General features: G+C 50.3%; 1 protein-coding gene across 7 annotated transcripts in view; it reads right to left on the minus strand.

Annotated features, from left to right (window-relative positions):
* The window catches only part of SH3RF2 (SH3 domain containing ring finger 2), a 51,268-nt gene extending 27,368 nt beyond the window's left edge, over nt 1-23,900 (minus strand). For 5 of the 7 annotated variants that reach the window (XR_012996344.1, XR_012996345.1, XM_076349823.1 and 2 more), the window contains exons 1-3: nt 23,862-23,900; nt 22,760-23,257; nt 4,835-5,104 (exon numbers count right to left, since the gene is read on the minus strand). Coding sequence is in view for 5 of the 7 variants with exons in the window: in XM_076349823.1 (XP_076205938.1) it covers nt 4,835-5,104; nt 22,760-23,131 (642 nt within the window). In the remaining 2 variants the exon portion in view is untranslated. Of the gene's footprint in view, nt 1-4,834; nt 5,105-22,759; nt 23,286-23,652; nt 23,711-23,861 lie in introns of those variants that run through there. The other 2 variants (XM_076349820.1, XM_076349821.1) reach the window with 2 other exon arrangements.
* Between the last annotated feature and the right edge of the window lie 776 nt (nt 23,901-24,676).

Genomic DNA, 24,676 nt, shown 5'->3' on the forward strand with positions numbered 1-24,676 from the left:
GCTTTCCAAGCAGAGTTAGATCCACCCAATTACCTCTCTTTGCCCAAAACATTCATGGCTTGATTCTGCTTCCATTGAAAAAAGCCCAGCTTTTTAACCACTGGGTTTAATGAGGGAAGAGCCAGGCCCTGAGTTTGCATACGGGCAACGTTCAAACAGTATTTCTTGGAAACGGCTGATTGCACAGTATTAATAGCAAAGGGCATGTGGTGACAATGTTTTTTACCACGATGACTGCCAGAGGAATTAATCATGATTTACTGCTGACATTAACGAATTACAAAACTTTGAGATTCTCGCCCACTCATGTGAGGCAATGTGCCTGGCTCCTGGGATGAACAAGGATGACTCTAACGTAGGAGAGGTACAGGTGTCTCTCAAGCATTATCATTTTAAAGCAGGGATTGTCTTCACATTTCCCTCCTCCTCACTCCTTAAAGTAAAGTTTACAAACCATAGTGTGTGCATATGTGCACATATAAGATGGCAATACTGGCATTTCTGTATGTAATTAAACTTTAGCCTAAACAGGAAACATTTTTCTGCCTTCTCTAAACACCGGGGGACATGATAAAATGGGACACAAACCTAAGTGTCAAAGCCAAGAAAAGCCTTGCATCTCCCAAAGCAGACCTACCTCTGCCTTCTCCATAATTAATTTCTAATTCCTTGGTGGCCTTATGTGCCCTAACTAACTTATTTCTGTTAACGCCAGACTTAAATAAGTAATTACTGAAGCTAAAATGATTTCATTAAATGAAAAGACATTTTACAAAATATATTAGAGCTTCAAATAAGGTATTTTACTAGTGTCCTTTTTGTAAAATAGCCACAAAGAGGTGCTTGCTGTAATTAGGATGATTACAAGTATTAATTTTATTTCCAGGAATTCTTGTTGGTGCCATTTACACCCTGCATCTCAAGCTAAACTGCAGGAATACAATTAATGTCTAGACCAGTGCTAACAAAAGACTGTCAGGGAGCGGGCGGCTTAAAGGTCTCCGCAGCGCCGGGAACGCCATCTGCGACGCGCTGAGCTGGCGGAGGCTGGGGGTGGCTGGGGGCCACCCGTGACCAGCCAGCCCCCCTGCAGCCCCAGGAAAGCAGCTGGGGGGCTCACGGGACAGATCCCCCACCAAACAGAGCTACACGAGAGCCGATTACAACAGAACCCGTTAAAAACGCAATTTTGATATTTTGCCTGAATTTTGCATTTTTGCCCCCAATTTTTTCCTTGTTGAGGAGGCTTCATTCCGGCGAGGGAGAGGGAAAGTTGTTTGCTCGCTGTCTGCAGGGCTGAGAGGCAGCGGTGAGCCATGCCGGGCCGGGAGGAGGCCTCTGCCCCCCGGCGCTGGCACGCGCCGCTGCCCGGCGTGGCGTTGGGTGGGCATGGCGGAGAACAGGCTGTCCCCCCCTCCACACACAAGGTGGGGAAGGTCCCTGCTTTGTCGCCTAACTTGCCCTCTGTTCTCATCAGCTCTGCCGAGGACGGTGATGCTGTCACTGTGAAGGGCAGGAGCACGGTGTCACCAGCCCTCTCTTGCGGGAGAGGTGGGTCGCAGGGGTGAGGACGGGCTCGCCCTGCCATTTCGGAGAGCAGCCTCGTTAAACAGCTTCGGTGGTGCGACCCCGCCAAGTCCTCTGGGACAGCTTCTGGTATGTATGTATTCTGAAACGCCAGCTTGTCTAGCCTTACTCAGCACGACGCTCAAACTTGTTTTTAAATTAAAGGTGCGAGCGTGGCTGAATCGGGACCGTGGACACGAGTCTGACGGCGAGGACATGAAAAGCCTTTGACTTGCTGGATGGTTTCCATCACGTGGAAATGCCTCTGTAATTGCCACACACACAACTAATGATGAAAATGGCATTTTAGCCACGAACCAAGTGAAAAACCCCTCTGTAAGTGTCGAGGTAATTGGTGTCACAGTGCCGAGAAGCTCAGATCGCTATTTCAGGAGCTGAAATAACCTGACGTTGCTGGAGTACAGGTATTTGAAATACTCCGGAGGAAAAAAGCTAGTTTGTATTGACTGGTAGCTACATGTCTTTGGAAGGACCTACGTTTCTGAGCAACCCAACAGAATTAAATCTTGTTAACTTTTAAGATGTTTTGATTTCATCTTTTTAAGGCCACGTGTGGGGGGGGAAATAAGGAGAATTTTACAGAAACAAATTTATGTTTTTCTCTCTTCTGAACTAATGCATAAAGTTTGGGGCTAAAATTTTAATGACTCCAAGGTTGAAGGGGTCAGAGAAGGCTGGTTCCCGCTGGCCAGAACATTTACACCCGTGCAGAGTACGTGCATAAAGTTTCCATCTGAATTGGTGGAAATTTTGTATTAATCTTGCAGTAAGTGACTCTTAACGTTCAGACACACAAATGAAAGCTATCTGCTGGCTACTGCCTTGAAGAATAAGGAGAGATTGCTATGTGGTATTGCACTTTAATGTCTGCACAAATTTCCAGGGGGGCTTGTTGCCAAATTACTGTCACCTTCTCCCAAGGGAGGGCAAGGGCATGTGGTGGTGGGGTGAAGCCGAATGCGAAGCAGAAAGGTGGGGGTATCCCGTCCAGATGTGAGAGCCGGTGAGGGAGAGAAGCTGCTTGCGAAGCCAGCTGCAGCGTGCAGCACTCCTGTGAGAGCGGGCAGCTGTGGGGTTTTTTGTTTGTTTTGTTGGGTTTTGGTTTTTTTTTTTTTTTTTTACAGCCAGCTTGATCTAGTTTTTTCAAAAATACAAGCTGCCTGCAGTAGAGCTTTGGTCTAAAGCCAGGCTGTGCTGGACAAATGCAACTCCTGTGTCACCCACCCGAGGCTCCCGCATCCCTGTGTTGAGGTTCCCCTGCCTGCTAGGGCTCCTGGAGGAATAAATCATCTCTTTATGGTGGTTTGCAGAGAGATGGCACTCTCCAGTTACCCGCCTCGGCTGGCCAGTCACCTCGTGCTACGCCCAGCTGGAGGAGGACACAGCACTGGCACCGGCACTGCCTCGAGGTTGCTGCAGAAGGGAGTTACTGAAGTGACTGCTCCAATCTTTGTCATTTCGTACGGTAACAACCAGCCGCTGTCACAAAGCTGGGGGACCGGGGGATGCTCTCGCCACTTTGCAGAAGCATCTGTTTTAGATGTGTGCTAACTCCCCATGTGTGAACTTTGCTGTTGGACTGGAGATGAGTGCAGCCTCCTAACGCAAATAAACAGAATGAGTAAGCTGTGAAACAAAGGCAAATAGAGTGAAAGAGAAAAAACAAACACAGATGGCAGAAAGCTGAGGAAGGCGCCTCCTGCTAATAAGTGAATCCTAATGACAAAGGGAGGATTGCTGGCTGCCCAGCCTCTCTGCATATGCACTAGCAAGCTGAAAGCCCACATCTTATACAGCAGCTGGTGATGTGTGACACTGCTCTGAACTGATTTTTCTCTTTTAGTTCCTCCCCTTAGTCAGAAACCACCGCTGGCTCTTGGCTGTTTGATTTCACTTGCCCCCTGCCAGCCACCCCACATCCAGCTCCAACTCCCTGGGGTCACCTGGCCTGGACCACAGCCTCCTTCTCTTGCCTCCTCTTCATACCCATGAGAGCGAGGACAGCATCACATCTGTGCTGCCAGCTGGCCGGAGAAAGAGGTGACTTCTCTTGGAGGACACTGATGCCTCTGGGCAGCGCTTTCTGTTCTGCTCTGCCATGCCTCACCTCATTTTGACGCTACAGGGACAGCTGACTTTGCTGGAGGTGCAGTTACTCAGAAGAGCGTGTCCTCTAACAGAGTAAACACAAGCTCTGTAGCCTTTGGGGAATAAAGGGAAATACAGTAAAAGTTCAGGTATTGCTCTGCAAATGCATGCCTCCAGTAGGCTGGGTATGTTCAACATACATAAATGATGTACCTCCAGACCTGGAAGCAATTTTCTTTACCATGTCAGTAGGTGTCTTATAGAGATCTCCTTCGAGTGTTTTGGTCCTGAGAGCAGGCTAGCACCATCAGCCACTCCTCATCAACGACAGCAGCATAGGCAAGAAGGTGAGCTGAGGGACTGCAATCGCTGCTCGTGGCGGGCACTTGCATCCCTCTCTGGATGGCCCTCATCCTGCACGTACCTGTGTGTGCCCACGGGGCAGTGGTACACTGCTGGTGGCAGTGTCTCAGGGTGTCCTGGTTTTGGCAGGGATAGAGTTAATTTCCTTCCTAGTAGCTGGTACAGTGCTGTGTTTTGGATTTAGGATGAGAATAATGTTGATAACACACCGATGTTTTAGTTGTTGCTGAGCAGTGCTTACACTAGTCAAGGGCTTTGCAGCTTCCCATGCTCTACTGAGCAGGCTGGGGGTGCACAAGAAGCTGGGAGGGGGCACAGCCAGGACAGCTGACCCCAACTGGCCAGAGGGACATTCCATACCATGGGACGTCATGCTCAGTACCTAAACTGGGGAAAGCTGGTCGGGGGGGCCGCTGCTCAGGGACTGGCTGGGCATCGGTCGGCGGGTGGTGAGCAATTGCACTGTGCATCACTTGCTTTGTGTATTATTTGTATTATTATTATTTTATTCTATTTCAATTATTAAACTGTTTTTTATCTCAACCCACAAGTTTTCTCACTTCTACTCTTCCAATTTTCTCCCCCATCCCACCGGGGAGGTGGGGAGTGAGTGAGTGGCTGCGTGGTGCTCAGTTGCTGACTGAGGTTAAACCATGACAGGGGGGCTTGGGAACCTTAGTGATTTCCGAAAGGGAACTCCTATGGAGTTGGGGAGTAGCAGAACACCATACAGTCTAAAGAAGAAAACAGCCCAGCCCGTGTCGCCCAGCCCCTGGCTGCTGCGGGGTGGTGTTACCTTATGAAACGTCAGGCAGTCCTTGTTTTCGGTCTTATCCCTGCTCCTCAGGTCAAAGCTGTAGAGTGCTCTGCCGAGGGGTGGTGCCAGGGGCAGGTGCTTGATGACTTGCACGGAGCTGGCTGGGAAAACGCCGCTGATCCCGTTGACCTCCCCCAAATACCAGTTCTCATCCAGCTGTCGGAGCAGCACGATGATGTCCCCCTTATTGAACCTCAGCTCCCCAGGGTTGTGCCCTCGGTAGGTGTACAGGGCCTTGGCTCGTGGGACCTGTGGGACAAGAAACAGCCCTTGCAGTTCATCTGTGACAGCGATGCTTAACATAGACAGAATTCCCCAAAAGCATGCGTAATTACTAAGAAAAATTTAGAGTCTAAGGCTTAAGCATGCATTTATTGGGATTAACTACCCACATCCTTTCTTGATGTCTTTTTCTAACGAAGACAAGCTCCAAAATACTTACGCTAAATTTGTATCAAGATGAAAAGCAGGCTGAACTTGTTTAAGAATATTAAGAAACAATTAATGCCTTAAACTAGTCTTCCCATGGGATCTTATTGCCTGCTATAAGGTCTCCTCTAATACAATGTCTATTTTAATGAACCCAGAATGACCAGAGGTCTCAGCCATCGTCCAGCTGACGTGGCAGCTGTCACCTGCAGTGGCCAACTGTGCATGTCTAGGACAACGCAACAAGAGCAAGGTGAGTGCAGGTTACTGCTCTCCTGTGGTTATCCCCCTCCTTTAACATCATGTGACCGTGATCTTATTTCAGTCTTTAATCTGGGTTACAGGAAGAGAGGCTTCTTAATGTTATTGTTGTTGCAGTATAATATGAGAAATAAGAGATATACCAAAATGAGAAGAGATAAGGGAACTTTACCATCTTGACTCTCATCAAAATGAAACCACAAAGTTCACCTAAAATAACCGCTTTACTGACCCTTATCTATACTAGAAAACTCAATTTAATACACAATGCAACAGATCATTTAGACAGCTGAATAAACCCAGAGCTGTCCCTGGCCTCGGTGCTGTGAACCCACGCGGTACAACTTGAGGGCAGCCTGGGGGGTGTTTTTCTTGGGAGGAGTGCAGATATGCTGAATTTTTTTGCGATCTATGTAGCTGTTGTAGATATGCATTTGGGGGGGTCCCATACATTGGAAATCAGCAATACTGAAAGGCTCAATCTTTACATACTTGTGTTAAAGACAAGATGGAGATACCTCCAGCACATTTGTTGGACTAGAGTACTGCGTCCCACACAAGTGCATTCTAGAATGAATAAGCAATCTCTGTTTATGTTTATTGCCATTTGCAACATCACGGTTGTATATGAAATGCAAAACACTGAGTGTTAAGCTCTGTCCTTCTGCTGGCCCTTCGGCTGGAAACGAATGCTGCTCCTTTAACTTTTGGTCAGCCCTGAAGCGGTCAGGCAGTTGAACCAGATGATCATTGTAGGTCCCTTCCAACTGAAATTTCTATTCTATTCTATATTCTATTCTATTCCGTGTGTTTGAATGCTGTGAGAAGGTGTGCTGCCGTCACAGGACGGGCTGCCAGCAGACCCCTTGTTCCATCATCTCTGCAGACAAGTTAGAAATAAAAGTTGTAAGAACAAATATCCTTGTGTGTGTTTGTGAAGGCTCATCACTTAATGATGCCGTTCTAGCCCAGGCTCTTGTCAGCACGCAGCGTTTCCATCCCGTACTGGATGAGCGGTCCATCCAGCCTAACATCCAACTGGAAACAGTGACCAACACGAAGTGCTCAGCTCTGCTGCAACAGTGCGCCTCTGGGAGAGATTTCTTCTTTGCTTGAGGCAAACAGTGATTGTTTTTGGCATAAAGAAACACAGCCGTATATATTCTAAACTATTATCTGAACTGTTAGAGCTGCAGATATTGCTCTTTCCTTGAATCGTACCAGATTCTCGGCTTCAATAATATCTTGCATTGTGGTTCATTTTCTTTAATGCCTTTTGATTAACTGTTCTGCTGTTTCTGGCTGTAGGAGCTTTACTGCAATTGGTAGGAATCTGGAAATAAGGAACAGATCAATTCTCTGGTTTCTGTCTGCTTTCCGAGACATGGCAGTGTCTCCTTCAAAGGACTCGTTGGACCAAGAGGGGTATCTTTGAATTTGGGATGGGAAAGTAGTTTAAGGGTCCTGCCTGCCCCTTCTGTGCTGGTAGATGAGATAAAAACCCCAACGAGTGACTCCTGGGCACCTCCAATGGAGGCAAGCCACAGCTCTGTGCCTCTGCAGTGTGGGAGTCTGTGCTCTGCCATAGGGCTGCCTGTCCTCACCCGCAGTGATGTCTCCCAGACACAACACAGCCCTAAATTTTAAGGGGGGAAAAAACCAAATGCTGAGCTCCATTTCTGGTAGCGCAGCTGCATGAGATACATGCTGAGAAAAGGGGAAGCCAGGATTGTCCCCAGCTCTAGAGCCTTGATCAGTTTTAAGCAGAGGTGCTGGTGCCTGGGACAGCCAGGGACAAGAGGCTTTTCAGCTTCTTCTATGCCAGTCTCTGCAGATCTAGATTGTCCTTCTCCACTTTTTAGGATTTGTAATGTCATGTGTGGGAACTGCAGGAAAAACCTTTGCGGCGGGCAGAGGAGCTCCATCCACGGCTGAGTGCTTCAAACCCAGCACGTCTTTAACTCTGGTCTGCTGGCCGAGATGCGTGGACCACCACGGGGAGCAGGGTCCCATCCCACGAGAGCTTGGCCGCGCCAGTGCGAAGGGAAGCATGCTGGTGGGGCAATGGGATTTAGAGCTGCTGGCTCTGCACCTCCCGTGGACAAAATGTGGATTTTTGTCTGTTGGCTGCCGAGTGCTGTGGCCTTGTAGGACCCTGCATTGCAGTTTTTCCAAGCCATAGTCACCAAATCCCTGCCGACCTCATGGGAGACGGCGCTTTTGTACCACTGACCCATTCAGGCTTTTCCTGCCTTTTTCTGTGGAAGGAGATAAACCCATTTCCCCAGATCCGCCCGTGTCGGTGCCTAGGGCTCAGGCAGGATTTCTGCAGAGTTTACCCCCATCAGCCACTTTTTGGAGGTCAGGAGGGTGGAAGAGAGAAACTTGACATTAGTTTCCTGAAGTGCGGAAAAGATTTTCCATGGAAATGATTTAGATTTTGGGAAGAGAACACCTTCCACCACTCCCAAACACTGATGCTTGGTAGGAAAAAGGAACCAAGAAGAGAAAAATTTTATGTACTGTGTTTACTTCAAAGCATTTGAAAGGGGAAGTAATTAGTTTAATGTTTAGTTCTAATTAACTCATTTTGTCTGTTAATTTGTGCTAATAGTGAACACATGCACTTGGCTTAGTGACACTGAAAGTACATTGCTGGAAAAAAAGAAAATAATGAAAGTGAGACTCAGGCCAGCTTTGCTCTCCATCAGTCCCCCGAGCTCATACGGGAAATAGGGACCGTGTCAGTGCCAGGACCACAGAAACTCTCACTGCAAACGCGTGCCTGGATGTACGCATGCAGAAAAACAGACTGCGGGAACAGGGGATTACGGGAGGGCCAGTCCTCCTTCAGAAAGACTCAGTGACAGACTCTCTGGTCTTCAACAAGGACAAGGAGCACAGAGAGAGACCTTTGATTGCCTCAGGAGTGACCAGAAAACAAACAGGACTCACGCAAACTGCGAAAACAGGGCTTGTAAAGGAGGAACACAAACGTAGGGGGATGATGAGAGAATGGTTGTACAGCAAAATAAAGCAAAACTTAAAAGGCATCAGGAACGAGTTATGGAAATGTGTTAAAAATAAGAGAAACTCTGAAATGAAATGCATGCCTATTACTAACTGGGAAAAGTGAACGAGCAATGGGGCGCTGAGAGTCTGGAGTATTCTTTCTTCAGCAAGAAAAAGGATGAGACAGGAGGGCAGACTGGAATAAATAACTGAAAACTAGGTAGGATAGGCATGTTTGTGACATTAGGGCTGCCTGAAACTCACCCCTCCGCACTTGGATGGGTGGGCTGTTTCTTCCTCTAACCATGGTCACAACCTTCATTTCTTCACCTCCCCTTTAACCCTTTCCTCCCACTTCCATGCACTTTCAAATCTCTCAGCCCATTCTGTTTTCACGTTTCCCTCTAAGCCTGGTGTTCTTTCCCATTGCTGTGTCCTGGAGCTTGCAGCGGCCATCGACATAATCTCACCCCTCACTTCATAGAGCAGAGCACTTGTATTCACTCACTGAAATTTGTTGCAAAACTTTTGTGGATCTAGGTGAATAAGAATTAATATTAATGCTTACATGCTTCTTTAGCATCCAAAAAATGTTCAGAATTTTGGTCTTTTGGGACTTGCTAATAATTTTGAACTCTCACAAGGTAACATTGGTGTATTCCTTCACGGACATTTTGTCAAGGGATTATTATAATGTTGGTGGTCCTTTGATCTGCACCACTTATTCCCTGCTAAAGCTCCCTGTACCCCAGGGAAGCGCTCTGCAGGCTCTGCGGCTCCCCGTACTCGGGGTGGGGAACGGGGGAAGCCGGGAGCCTCCAGCGCGGGTGCAGGCTCGGGGTCAGCACGGGGCACAGGACCCCCATGCCTCCCGCCTCCCCCGGGAAGGGACGAGGGCAAGGAGAGCGGTCCTTGTTTTCCACAAGCCTCAATTAAAACCACCTCAGAATTAAGTGCTTCAAAGGGACGGGTGGTGTTACGAAGAGACGTTGGACTGGATGCGCGTTTCTGGTTGCGTGACAAGGAAAAACCGTAATCACGCTGGACTGTTTCAGCACTTGATGCCCAATGTTTTCAAAATCACATGTACTTTGTAACTGCCAAAAGATTTTTTTCTAATATTTCAATAGTCTGTTAACAGCAAAAACCAATGTAATTTAAACAAAGAGGAGAAGGATTAAAAAACCCCATAGCAATACAAAGAATTTTGTTTTGCAACCAACTGAAATTAACTTGAAATTAAGTTTTTCAAGATCTTTACTTCATCAAAAAAAATCATTCAAGTAATTTTTTAAGGCCCAAGTCAGTTTTTTCCAAAGTCTGTCTTTGTTGCTTTTTTTTAAAATTTTGTCTGCCTGTTCAGATACTGAGCCAAAATTATCCCATTGATTTCCCAACTTTATTTAGGACATAAACCAAGCCTTTATCTACCCACATGGAGCAACCAATGTGGTTTTTGCTGTACAGGGTGCTTTCCTGCTTTGCAGGCCTTTCACAAAATACATCTTCAAGCTGAAGTTTTCAGAAAGACGTACATCAGGGTCACCGTTTTTTAACATGTTCATAAGACGTAGGAAAGACAAAGAAAAGCAACTGAAGCGCCCCGCAACAAACCACCCCGCTGAGGCTGGGGGAAGCCAGCAGAAACCCTCTACGGGCAGCTGATCTCGTTGCTTATCGTTCCTCCTGGTGCTAAAGCACAGGCAGCTGCGGGCGTCTCTCAAATCTGATTTCTTTCTCAGGCTTTAGCTGGTTTCTGTCCACTCTTGGATGTATAAGATCCTCTGCAAGGCATCTGTTTGGCTTTATTTAAAGTAGGTTAATTGCAATGGCAGAAACTGGGGTGCTAATTAAACCCGGCGATAAAGACAAGGTGTGCCTGGAGGTAGCTCGCTCTGGGCTGAGGGCAGAGGGAGAGGCTTTCCCAGGTGAGGACGCGGTCCTGGGCACGGGGTGAGGAGGGACCTGGTTTGTTTTGATGGATTTTTTTTCTCCCGTTAGCATGTCTAGTTGCTTTTTGTTAATCCAAGGCAGCATTTTATTTTAGTGGGGTGGTAGTGGCAGCAAAACGTTCAGCCAAATATTGCAAATATTGGCACGGTCCCTAGCTGCAGGGTTCAGCATCTGTCTTTAAATTCAGTTGGAAAAACACTACGAGAAGCTCTGTGGAAAAACTTGACTAAAGGTTGTTGAAAATTGGTGTAGAGTATTTGCTGCCCGGTAGCAGAGAGGCAGCAACTACAAAGAAGAAACACCACTGGTGAACGGAAAAGGCTTTCTTCCCCGTGATGCCATGCAATACTGCAGCTACAGTAGTAGTGCTAAATTAAATAAATGAAAGAGAAGTGAGTCTTTCATGTTCTCCTATGTGAAAGCCTCTAAAGTTAGTGGGAAGCTGGGTAGAAGAAGGGAATCCTGTAGTACATTGCCTGCTGACACTTTTCAGGCTATGAAGCAGACAGAGACCAACGGGATGGTTTGCCAGGACCTTTGGGCCAAGGGCAGCCAGAGATCATGAGCCCAAACCCGTGTGGGTTTCGGTGCTGAGGAAATGCCTGCGGTGCCTTTGACTGCTGCAGAGCACGCTGCCTCTCCCAGAGAAGCCTTTCCCCCTCTCTCTGTTTTCTGGGTGGTTGTAACTTTTTTCAACGCTGCCTCGTTTTTTCCGATTTTTCCCCGCCTCCGTTTTCTTCTCCGTCGTGCCTGAGTGAGACGTGACCCTGCTATCACCGTGCCCCCCAGGAGGTATGGCAGGCTCTCCAAGTGGCTGGAGACCAAGGTGCGTCCCCCTTGCCGCGGGGCTGGCGTGTGCCCTGCGGAGCTGCCTGCAGAGCTGTTGGGAGAGCCCAGGTGAGAAAACGCAGCGGGTAAACTCTGGGGTGTGGAACCAGAAACTCCCTCTTGCATCAGTGCAACGTGGTGCACGGTCTCTGGGTGAGATACTTTTCTCTCCTTGGCCACTCTGCCAGTAGGGATGGTCGTGGCAGATGCACCTCAATGCCGTGTCCCCGTTCTTAGTGGATACGAGGCCGGCAGGGGAGAAAAGATTTTTTTTTTTTTTTTTGTAAATTTTTTTGGCATTTGGCATTAGCTGTGCTAGGGCAGCCATCCAATACATCTGAGTCTCCCTCCGTACAAAACAAAGAAGCAAATTAAAAATATGTACATGTGTGTGAGGAAGCAATTCAAAGCATCTCTTCATAGCTGGGAGAAATGCACACTATAATTATCTTAAATGAGCTAGTTATAACTTCCTTGTTATTGGCAGTGGATTAATGTAAGACCACACACTCACAGCACTGGTATTTAAAAAAAAAAAAAAAGACAAGAAAAAGTGTGTGAGGCCGGCTGTGCTGGGCGGTCACCAGGGAGAGACATTAAAAATTGTCAGGAAAGGAGGAAAGCCAAGCCAGGGAGTGCAGCGAAGAGGAGAGATTTCTGATGGAGGCTGTGAACACCTGTAAACCTTGTCCCAGGCAGCTCCACTTAAAGCCAGCCTGAGGAGCAGCACGGCCCCGCGGTGACAACATCTCTGCACAAGCAGACTGAACCGCTGCCTGCGATACCCTACAGTGAGCGTGAGGACGAGGCTGTCTTGGGACGTCCCTGCACTTGGGACTCATTTACTCCTTCACCCATTTCCAAGCAAGCCTCACTGCAAACAACTTCAGCGAGACACAGCTAACGATGTCAGATGGGATCCTCCTGTTTCCCAGACGCTCTGACTTCACCAACGTCCACGACTGCATAGATGAACACGTGGGATGAGTGACAAATTAAGCCTTGGAGTAGCTTATTGCTGTTGATGTCCAGGGGTGCTTCCTTCTGATTTACTGCAAGCCAAAGGGAGGACAGCAGGAGCTGTTTTGGCAGGAGTGAGCCCCAGGAACGCTGCCTGCTGTGGACATCCCCGTCCCTGCACCACTGCCCAACAGCAGCATTGGGCCTGGCCCCCCTAAACCTCAGCGGGCGCCCTGCTAACTCCAACAGTGGAGGCAGACCCGTGGGGCTGAGGAGGCTGCTGGCAGATGGATCAGGAATGGCCTCAGACGGGTTTGGACCTGCACCCGTGTGGTTTCCCAGCTCTGATTTTCATAACTCCGCACAGGGAATGCCCTGGAGTTGCTCTTCGCTGCGCCTTGTCCCTCGAAGGCAGACAGCCACCCCAAGCATGCAGTCTCCTCCCATACCGGCTGAATGTCTTTGCAGTAAATACCAAGGGCCTGATCCTGATCTGGGTTTCATGGGTGTCGCCCCACGTGCAGGGAGGCAGTCACTCCTCAGGACCTTGCGCAGGCGAACCAGCTCAGACGTGGGATGTCCCTTGTGCGTAAGTCCCGGCCCCCCGAGCTGGAGCGGTGGCGGTACTGCCAGGGCTGTCCCACCCTGGAAGAAGCCGACGGACCAGAAACAGACCCAGGACACTGCAAATGAGCTGTGACAAGCCAGGCCAGCCCCAGCCGTGTCACCTGGAAAGTCTGAGGGGATGGAGATGGTGCTGAGGGGAGACGTGGTCATCCTTGGTGCATGGTCTGCAGGGCCCATGTGGGAGGCAGTGCAGCCCCTTGCTCTGTGCGAGCTGTGCCTTCCTCTCCCGCCCCCTGGCACTGCATTATTTGTGCAGAAGAGATAAATATCCGTGCTGTGCAGAGGCAGCGATATTTCTGTAGATACACGATTTCTGTAACACATAACAGCCTCCTTGGGAGGAACAATTTATTTCTAGGATAGTGCCAGGAAGAAGAGAAATCCAGTCCTGGATGTCTTCCAGTTTGATTTTTCTCCCACTAGGTACTGAGGGTTCAGTTTACAAGTGTTTTTTGATTATTTTTTATTTTGGAGCCGTTTGGAGCAGGACTGGCATCGGTCAGAGGGGACTGGCACACAGGTGTGCTGCACGGGGCGGCATCAGGGGTGCCGGAGCCAGGATTCGCCAGGACTTGCTCTTCAGGGAAACATCAAATTGGATCCTGCAAACCTCTAACTCCGTTGTGCCGGCTCTACACCTAGGTAGCAGGAGCCCAAGTACAGCCTAAATATTAAACTATACTGAGGTGCTCGAAAGAACCCCCCACCCAGAAAGCTGCCACTGCGGAGCAAAGAAGGGTCAATACCAAAGGATGGAGGAAGCTTTTCCTACCAACCCTATCTCCTTTTCTTTAAAGAACTGCACGATGTGAAGAGATGGTATGCAGTAGGTGAGGGCACATTTCATTGCCCAAGATCCACACGTGAGCACTAGAGGAGTACCAGGGTGGCTGAAGAAATGTTATAGTGTCTTCACTCTCGACTGTGGCCCAGGGTGACCTGCATCTTCAGTGCAGGGACCCCCACAGCGCAGGGACCCGCTGTTCCACAGCACACATGGAAATACCCAGACTATCCGATGTCTGTAGGAAATGGAAAGCTTGTGTCCTGACCCCACCGTGCAGGTGGTGAGGGTGGTGAGGGCAAGATGGCCAGCGGTCCCCGCTCTCAGGGATGGTACGTGTTACCGGAGGCTGCTGCTGTGCCGGGCGCTGTACAAACACAGCAGCAATTCCTGCCCTGGAGAGCAGGCGATCTAAAGAGACTGCGCAGATGAAGGATGGGGCGATGGTGGAAATACTATCCCTGCTTTACCCGTGGGGATAGTACCAGGGGGAGTGTGAATGACAGAGGCAGACAGTGACTCCAGGACAGATCTGAGAGCACAATGCAGGCCACGCTCCTGATGAGCAGTGATTTACACACCATGCATGGAGAGCTGGTTATTATCTACATACTGACGCCAGAGGACATGCTGGCTTTTCATAAAGTGAGATAATCAATAACAACTACTGTCCATTTTGATTACTAACTTTCTGCAAGCCGCCTTCAGCATCCTGCCACCAACTGTCCGCATCTCGATGGGATGAATGAGCCCCACTTCATCTCCTTTGTGTGCTCAGCTAGGCAGTTTCAGGGCTTTTTAGGATCCAGTTGGATGAAAAGAGCTATTTGAATGTAAATTAATTGCCATTACAATTCTGTTTTTCTGCTTTTCAACACAGGGGAGATAACTTCAGCCTTGTCACAGAGAACAAAACCATCAAAAGTGAACTTGTCATTTCAATCTCTTCATATAATTATATTCTGAGGATTCAGACAGTTGGGTGGTTTCTGCATTATTTCTCCCCTGAGGAGGATTGCTCCCATCTTCCAAGCACAAGCAGACTGTGTGCACCAGGGAGAACAAAGTCAGTCCCCTCCTGCTCATGTCGGTACTGGAGCTCACCAGATCTGCCCAATTCCCTCTTGGGTTCGCGGGGACGCAAGGCCAGTGCTGGTTGTAGCTAAAGCTGGCGGCTGCCCTGCACCGCGTGCCAGCAGGCCTTCACAGGGGAAGCTGGAGATGCAAATTGTATGGATTTAGCTGGGTATGGAAAACATCATCTTAAGTTACAGGTGTAAGTGGGTGTGATTTGCAGACTGAAGAGATGAAAAGCAACCGAAGGAGTCTGCAGAAGCAGGTATTAGAGCCTGTCGCTGGGACTGCTGGGGCTGGTTTCTGTGCTGCTACATCTGCGCATCCGTGGCTGCTGGCAGGGTGATGGCAGTGGTGAATGGGAGCACTTATACCATCTGCTAACAAACACCCCTTTGATATGCCACCGCATCGAGGCTTACATCACTTCTGAACTTTGCCTATTATCACTCTGGCTTTGTAATGCAGAGGTGAAATGGAAAATGGGGAAAATGATTAAAGAAAATACAGAGCAGCTTTTATCATGGAGAGGCTGAGTGGATGCTGCACCACAGACGGCTGAGGCACCGCTGCAGGCGCCCAGCCCCGAGGGGAGTGCCTGTCTGCGTGTCGGTAACGTCCCCATGGCTCCGGAGGAGGACAGTGCCGGATCAGGCTTTACTTTGCCTGTGTGAAACCACAAGAGAGATTTAGGTGGGCAGGAGGAGTGCCATGGCACATGCAAAGCAGGAGTTGGACCTGAGCATGGCTTTGCTTCGTAGACGCCCGCTCTACGGGCAGAGTTGGTGCAGGCAGAGTTGCACGGGCGCAGGCAGAGCAGGGACAGGCCTGAAAAGCCGTTCTGTGAGATGAAAGAGGGGAGGCTGGCAGCGGCTGGTGCGGGGCACAGCAGAGTGACGCCGGGGACCAGGGACCGGCGTGTGCGAGCTGCGGTGTCTGCACGAAACCTTTTCATGCCTCTTCCACTCACGGTTGCTGCTATCAGATGTTCTTGTCTCTGCTGCAGTCAGCAATCTCAGGCAGTGGTTAAGTTGTGTGTCATGGTTTTAAGCCGCACGGAAAACAAACTCTGTCAGCCCTCGGCGTGCCCGGTCATGACGTTCTGCCTCAGCACCGCAGTTCTCAGAAGTGGCTGTTTACCGTGCAGGGAAGAAACCTGCGTCCCGCTCCCTCCTCCTGCGGCTCCCGAGCCCTCTCCCTGCTGACTGAGTGCCCTCCCTGTGCTGGGAAAGGGAGCGCGCTGACACCGCCCGTCACCCAGCCCTGCCGGGTCTGGGCAGCGGTGCCGCCGCTGCCTGCAGGCACGGGGGGCCGGGTGCTCTGCAAGCCGGGACGGCGCTGGCAGCAGGAGGGAGGTGAGGGACGGCGCTGGCCACCCCCGCGGGCAGCAGGCCTGCGGAAGGTGGGTGTCTGTGCTGTGTCCCTGCCACCGTTCAAAGCTGCCAGGGCCCTGCGCCTTCTGATTGCCCAACGACCCAGGATTTAGTTTTCATGTTATTTCAGGGAAGTGCTTAATTAGTGACGGTACATCTCTACATTAGACTGCCACCTCTGCTTAGCAGCCATTTTGATGGTAAATTAATAACTGTTGTGAAGTGACAGCTGGGCCTTGCCTCAGCTGTAGGCCAAGACCAGGGAGGTCACTGTCTGCCTGGCCTTGGGCGTCCTCATCTTGCCCAGACCTGGGGCTGGAGAAAGGAGCTGCTCTCCTCTTCCTGTATTTCCATTTCCTAGGGGAGATCGACTGACTGTAGCCCAGTTATGCAAGATGCAGGCCGATGCGGTTTCCCAACAGGCGAGGCTTGCTCTTTCCTCCCTGCAAAGCCAGTGAGAAATTCTGGGCCCATCAGTTGTTCAGGGCCCGAAGGAAACCCTCTTAAAGGGGTCCGATTGCCAAAGGACACAGGTTTGTCTCTTAAAAACTGCCTCCTAAATTGTGTCCCCTGTCCTGGCATCAAAATGAAATGGAGGTTCCCCACATCAGGGTAAACTCAAATATCCACTTACAAACTCGTAAGGAAAATTTTTTCTTAAAAAAAAAAAAGGTGATGGTTCTTTACTTGTTTGCACAGTGCCTTGCACAGTGGAGTCCTGATGCTGAATGGAGTTTGAATGCCTGAAAATTAGTAACAGCAGAACAAAGTCCAGCGTTTAAGAGCAAGCACTGCAGTTTTCCTTGTGAGAAGGGCAGAGGTGAGGTAAAGGACAGCAAGACAAGGTTTAGACAGCAGCAGTGAATGGGTCTTCTCCCTGCCAAGATCCAGCATCACCTCTCTCAGGATGTTTTTTAGCTCTAGCCCTGGTGCACCAGCAGAGCTGCACGTGAACATGCCTCCTCCTCTCTCTTCCCTCTGGAGGGGAAAATTCCTAACTCAGGCCAATGACCAACTCTGTGGACCCGGGGACGGTGGCCAGCCACCAGTGGAGAAACTCTGCAAGAAGAGGAGGACTCTCAGACTTTCAGCCTCCTCGCTGACCACGATACTTAGCAGGTGAACACGCACGCTGAGAAATCCTGCTCTTCTATTCCTGACTTGCCATCTGAGCCTGACTCATTGCCTTGGTAACAAATTAAAACACATAAAAGTGTTTGCAGCTTGGTACCTTATTTTGTAAAACCAGGGAAACTGGCTCCTGATGTTGGCCGTGGAGGTCCTTTGGCTTTCCACCGCCCTGCGGTATCGCCCGAGAGCAGCCCTGTGCCCCATCTCAACCCGCGGCAGAGCCGCCTGCCCTTGGCAACGTGGTTTGCATGGGCACTTTGGGCAGCGGCGCACGGCTGGGGGAGTTGCTGGTGACAGGAGCCAGCATCAGTATGACCCGCAGGCAGACAGCTGGGAGCCCCTCTGCAGCGAAAGAATGATAAGTATCGCTGTGCGTTTCCCAGGCACCAATAACAGGGTCAGCCAGGAATTGCCATGCCTGTTGCCGTTTGCCAGGTGCCCTAGCGAGGAGCCTTGCTCATCCTTCAAAAGCACAGAGGGGAGTTTGCTGGTAACTGAAATGGACTTGAACGGTCGTTAAGATGATCACGCATCCACTCTGGCCCTCTGCAAAGCCACCCGTCACACCATCCTGTCCTGGCTTGGGTACGACTGTGCCGCCTCGCATTTACAGTGCAACTGGGTGTTTCATCTTTCATCCCATCAAAATGGTATTTTCTTTTTAAGCTTTCCATAGGGAACCTGACAGAACGCTCACCCCCTGACTCCAAGGCTGTGGTTCTGCCTTATGCCCCTCTCCAACAGAAACGAGTGAATGGCTCAGTCCCCTGGTGTGTGTAACACCAACTCTTCCTCATGGCTGCAGCAATGCTTACAGCTGCTGCAAAGCTTCCTACTTGTGTGCTCTTTGAGCTGCTCAACAGATCTCTGCTGTTGTTGCACACACAGCTTTTGGGGTGTGTATTGTCAGGCTGTCTATATCAAGGTGACTTCACTCTCTCTTTGCAGTAGATAAAAGTGCTAAAACTGCACGCAAAGGAGAAAAAAGGCATATGACAGTATCCTGTACAAGGTGCAAGCCAGCACTGCGGAACCAGTTCCTTGGGTCACACTCGGTGTTTTTTTAAAATGACACAAACCCTGATGGGATGTGGCTGTGGAGAAGAATTGCGGCAAACCCTTTCTCCCAGAAGGTCATGAGGCCACACAGAATTTTTAGCCAAATAAAGCAGCTCCATTTCCAGCTGGGAGACCCTGTGGCACAAGCGCCCACCACCCACAGCAGCTGCTGGGCGAGAGGATGCTCCCCCTCTCTGGTAGAAAAGGAGCTGGCGCCACCTCCTAAGGCAGAGCCAATGTGCCTGTGCATAGTGCCCCGGTTTGCAACATCTGTTCAGCGCTAGTCCAACCCAAGGCTGATACGACTCGTGTTATGAGGTCATTACTGTGACTGCACAGGAACTGTTGGGGTTTTTCTGGGGAGGTGGGGAGGGTGGTTTGCACAGTGAGTGGGTCAGAAAACGTGTTTGCCTCCGCTGGGTGCAAACGTGAAGGTTGCTTTGAATAAGGTTTCAAAAAGATCCAGCAATCCAAGTCCTGTCTGTCAAATTCAGAAAGGAGTTGGAGATGTTTCTGGAGGAGAAGAAAATACCAAGACACAGGCACTATATATAGACGTCCCTGTGAAGGTGGCGACGTTGGAGTGCAGTGTATTTTTATCCCAATAGAGGTGTTATCTGTCTATCTCCCATGAAATGCTGGAGGGGGGTGTTACAGCACTCAGTTCATGCAAAGAGAAAATAGCCGAAGTCACAGTTAAATTTGTGTGGTCTGTGTTTTCTAAAGGCAAGCTGTCATACTCAGAATTTTTCTCCTCTGGCTCACTGCCCTGTATTTGTTGCATGACAAAGTTCATCATCCAAGTAGCTGTTTAGTGGCCTGGACAGATTTTTGCCGTGTCTAGGGTACAGTTTAGGTCTGCTACTCATCAGAGAAGTATGGGAGTTTTGTGTATACCTCAGCACACATGATCTTTCTGTTCTCTCACCAGCGGCAAAGACGTGTTTAGCTTACATTGGGGCTGAAGCCAGATAAGAAGGATGCTTCAGCACAAGACGTAACCACATCTGGCACATGCCAGGGGCGGTTCCTAAGAGTTCAAAGGCTTCAGTGTAGATTATTTACGCATTCACCTCCTAGCAAATCCTTTTATTCTTAAATTCCAGACAGTTTATTATGTGGAGATCCTGAAAATCCAAAGTCTTGTCCTCCCTGCATAGATGCTAAAGATCTTAAAACCTGGCCAGACGTCCCAGGAGCAGCTACCAGGCAGTGCCAGTGGCCTCTGTGCACTTCCCGAGCGACTGCTCCCACGGCGGCTGCTCAGGGCCTGTCTGCTCCCTGCACAGGCGCAGCCTGGGTACAGATGCACACGTACGTGCCCATGTGCACAAACCCAGAATGTGCCCACCCCATGTTAGCACGTAGGAAGTGGATTCAAAAGTGATTTAAATGCTAGCAAATAAGAAATAGTTTGGGATGGGCTGTAACTAGAATATTCCCTGCTTTTTAAGGACTGGCTCTGTGAAATTCCTGACTGCAAACTGAGTATTGTATTATTGCTAATCCAGCAGCTCTGCTGGGGCCTGCTCGCACTTCCCTCTCAGAATGATACGAGTTCTTGGCTTGCTTGCTGATGAAGGGATTTATTTTACTTTTTTGGCTTCATGGATGCTCATGAGGATGAAGAGCAAAAAGCTGGCAAGGAAACATCTCTACTGAGAAGAGAAACTTTGATCAAACTTGTGATTTTCTCAGCTCCATGGAGCAAAGGAAGTTTATTTATAGAACGGCTTTTTTGGTAAAAACAAAACACGTCCTGTATCCTGCTTTTGATGGCGTATCTGGCTGCAATGCAGCATGGTGCACGTCAATTTTATTTGCTTTGTAGCATGAAGTGGTGTAGAGTATTAGCGGTCTAGTGCAGATTGGGGCAGTCTTTCTTTGGAGAGCACACGACCTTCCACTGCAGTTGCAAATGAATACTGCATTTAAGAGTACCCAGGAAGGCTACTGCGGTGGGATTAACTGTGGTGGAGCAGGATTGCATGATAGCTGTTATCACTGTTGATTCTTGACAAAAAGCATCTACTCTGAGGTTCAAATTTGGAGGCCTGTGCTCACGCAGATTACTTCAGATGAATACCCTGAAACTTAAGCACTCCAACGACAACAAGTCGTCCTTATTACTGCCTTGTTTCTCTGCACCGCACAGGCACTTCCAAACGAGTCCCTTCTACTGCCAGGTGAAGAGCTGCTATTACCGGGTACCAGTTCAGGGGAGGGTCCGTAGGCATTAGCAGCCCACTAGAGCAGCCAAAGTAACGTGTGGTCCCGTCTGCGTGTATTTAAAACCACCAAAACCAAAACGTGACTAATACGTTGCATTCTTCACCTTGCAGCCGAGGACTCCAAAGTGTTTTATAATTAATCAACTAATTAAGTCTAAAAGCATTTCAGAGTAACGTGTTTCATACCCCTTCACCAGAGGGGCATAGGAAGTCAGAGGGCTATCTCAGTGCTGCGCCCCAGCGCTGCGGGGAGCCGGTCTGCAGCCACAGCCCTCTCGCTCACTACTTCTGCCGATTCCCAGGAGTTTGGTCTTAAAATGCTTTTGGGAGCTGCAAACTGATGGATGTTGCCATTATATAATATCAACAAGTTCCCACCTGTCCTGAGAAGTGGTAAAAGAAATGTGAAACGGGTGAGAGAGAAGAAAAACAGACGAGTGTATTTGTGCTTTTTTATCTGAGGCTGAGGGAGTCCAGTTGGAGAAACTACAAACCTTCTCATTTTCAGCTGAAATGCCGCCCATAGCGACAGTGGCCGAAAACTGTCGCTGTCTGATGGTTCGTACCTCGCACGAACGGCATCAGCGGCTCCCCGCAGCTCCCCGGGAGAGCTGGTTCACAGCAAGGGGCCTCGCTGGCTGCGGCTCTGCTGCTCGTGGGAACTGGCAGCCCTGCTGCGGAGCAGGGTCACCCGCGGCAGAGGCTGCCGAGCCGCACAGGTCGCTGCAGCGGGGCCGTCTGCAGCCTGAGGACCGTGCTCGCCCCCGCCCCGCTCTGCTGTCCCACCCGGCCACCGCTCACCTGACGGGTGCTGCAGACGGGAGGCCGCTCCCGGGCTGTGCTGCGTTGCCCACCTGCCCCTGCTCCCCCAGCACCACCGGAACAGCATCGCTCAGCGCCTTTGGGGACTGAGCTACGTTTCATCTAAGCTAAAGCATAATTTCTGGCCACAGAGATGCACGCAGGAGAAGTGGATGGCCCCTTCCAGGCCGGCCTTCTCGCATCGCCCACCTGGCCCAGGCGCTGCCTCCATGCACGGGCAGGCATGCCTGCCTGCCTGATAAGCTGTGGGCCAGCCAGGGCTCCCAGGAAAGGGACTCGCTCCCAGGGCCACACTGCCATGCCTTCCAGTGGGAAAACCTGAGAGAGGAGCTCCTGAGAGAGATCTGGTTTTATACATGACCCATCCAAGATGACATCGACGCCACAGAGATTCCCTGGGATACGCACACCAGCTTGTACCCACAGGACACCTACAGCTCCACAGCAATACCCGCACATATGTACCTCTATAGCATGCAGGCGAGAAAACCTGTCCTATGCCTGGAAGTTTATAGCTCTGCAATTCTGAAAAATGCTCTGAGACTGAACAGCCATTTGAGTCAAGCTTTTGAATGTTGTGAAAAGGTTTGTAGAGACATTGTAAAGAAGAATAGGTTCAGGTGGGAGAAATGGAAATCCAGGAATAAAATGTAGGAAAGGTGAAGCCACGCGTCAGTGTCTACCCCAAATACAATCTGAGCCAAGCTCCTTTAACAGGTCTAATATCATGTCCTCATTATTTAAGAAAAGCTTTTGTACTGTTAAAGAAAATGACAGAAACAACTTAGAATTTTAAAATTAGCCTAGTAAATCATCCCTAGATAAAGTTAGTAAGTAAGTCGAGTTTAATGCTTTTCATTAGTGAACCTCAAAGTATTTTGCCAGGGACATAAGCATCATTACGGGCTCTCATTTTCAATGGCTGGGGAAACCGAGGTGCAGCGATGGGAAATACCTTTCTCCACCTCTAACAGTTACAGCTTTGCAATTACTGATTTAATTGCTATCAGTCAAAAATCAGTATATTGCCCAAAAGTTGAAGCACCTGAAATGCCATTCCCCCCCCCCCCCCAAAGTCAGGAAGCACCTGAAAACTCCTGGGGAAAACAGCTTCTGTGAACTTTTTGTAAGGAGAAGGGCAAGCAGGTCTCAGCCTGAGAGTCAATGCAGTTACTATTGTGATGAACTCAAAATAGTCAAATATCACAAGGAAACAGCAACCAGATTTGCAAACAAAACAATCTCTCTTACTTCAGACATTTCTGCAATACTGCTAACAGGAAAGTTTCATAGCTCTTGGCACACAAGAATAAAGCTTTCTATGCTGACGGACTGGGTAAAGAATGTGGACCCTCCTTACCCCTTCCATGTGGATCCTGGGATTTGTCGCCAGCCGGTGCTGATGAAGTTGCAACCCCCTGGGGACTCTCCTGATGGAGGCAGGGGAGGACAGGACCCCTGACCTCTGGATCGAGCCAAACCTGGTAACGTTTGGTCCACACCTGACTCCATCCAGGAGGCGAATGAGGAGCAGGTTGGAGGGCAGCTGCTCGATGCTGCAGAGGACAAGGGTCCTGCACTCGGGGCACCTGAGCTCCTTCTGGGATTTCAGGATCCTCTGCAGACAGGGCTTGCAGAAAGTGTGCTGGCAAGGTAGCACCTTCGCTGTGGCGTCGAGCTTTTCAAAGCACACAGGACACTCCAACAGGTCAAGGAGAGCTAAATCATCCATCTTCAGTGCAGAGCTCCGTCACGAGCAGAGCTGGAGCCATCCACATGCCACATCCACTGGAGCGGGCTGAGACGCCTTCCTGCGCCCGCGAGAACCGCACCAAAATCCTGGGTTCAGACAGCTATCCTGCTCGGAGGGAGAGGGAGGAGGGAAAAAGAGCAGAACTTGACTGCTGGAGTATGTAATACATCCCACCTACATTGCAAAGCAGTGCCTCACCAGCCAATTTGCAAATGTATACTTTGCACTCACATCCAAGTTTAAAGTGAGTCACTTGTGACTCAGTACAAGCAAGGGGACGGCGTTCGGGCTGACGCCAGAGGCAGGAGCCCCAGGTCCTGCTCGCTGGGCAGACAGATCCCGTAGCTCGAACGGGGCGAGCTGGCTCCCCCCCCCACCAGCCAGGGCAGCGCTGGCTGCAGCAGGACAGGCATGCTCAGCCTTACTCACGCTGTACACAACGTTGTCTTTAATGCTCCCCGGTCTGCGGATCGTAACTGACACGACAGTAAAAAATTTACCAGCTCAGGAGATAAGAGTCCCTGATAAACATCAGACTGGACCTGTTTATGCTCAGCTCTGGCTGAAAGCAGCCGCTCACTGCACACATCCCTTGCACACCTACACACCACCTCGTTTTTCAGATCGGTCCCAATTAAGCTCGCTCTCTACCCGTTTTGACAGCAGTTCTATAAAAAGTGCTTCAAACACAAACACTCTCCGGAGGTACCTGGCAGAGATGCGAGGCGCTCCACAGTGCCATTCTCGCCCGGTTTGGCTGCCTCGGCTCTCTGAAGCAACCCAAGATGATTATTCCTCCCACAGCCTGAAGTCACTCAACCTGTTCAGCTCCCCCGGCGCTGCGCGCTGGTTGAGACTGAAGCGCACACCACGTCGGGATTCAAGTCCGGACTTGCGGCAGCCACGCGGCCCCGCAGCGCAGATGGGACGCCCTGCGCCCGCCGCGTGCCGGAGGGGCTGAAGGGGAGCCTTCGTGCGGGGAGCTGGCGCGGCGGCTGCTGGGGCGGGCAGCATGTGCCAGACCCGACCCGGCCTCGGCTTTCTGCACCCAGCGCTCAAAACGGAGAGCGACCGCTCCAGCCGCTCATTCCTACGGATGCTCGACTCAACAGCAACCGCTCCGTGGGACACGAGGGAAAAAAAGAAAAGCGCGTGTTTGTTAGCAGGGCTGGGGCTGACTCCCCATGCGACTTTCAGCACCATCACCACAGGCTCCAGCAGCTCCCGGCTGTTCCCGCTCCCGGGCTGGTGGGGCCGTGGGTTCTGTGCTGGGGTCAGATGGCCACAACTGGGTGCCGAGCAAGTCCAGCTCCCGCCACTGCTCCCCATGGGAAGTGTGCCCACGCGCTGCAGCGCGACCCAAGCCCAACAACAGCAGCACGTGGTTTGACACGGGCACCTTCTCACTCCAGTGAGGCACTGGACGTGGCACTGGAAGGCCACGGGGCATTTCATGGTATCTGTAATTTTGATTCACTTTATCAGCTGAATTCCTATCTTGAGGTCTGCCTTGCTCGCACATTC

Source organism: Aptenodytes patagonicus, chromosome 12 (assembly GCF_965638725.1).
Source record: "Aptenodytes patagonicus chromosome 12, bAptPat1.pri.cur, whole genome shotgun sequence".
NCBI lineage: Eukaryota > Metazoa > Chordata > Aves > Sphenisciformes > Spheniscidae > Aptenodytes > Aptenodytes patagonicus.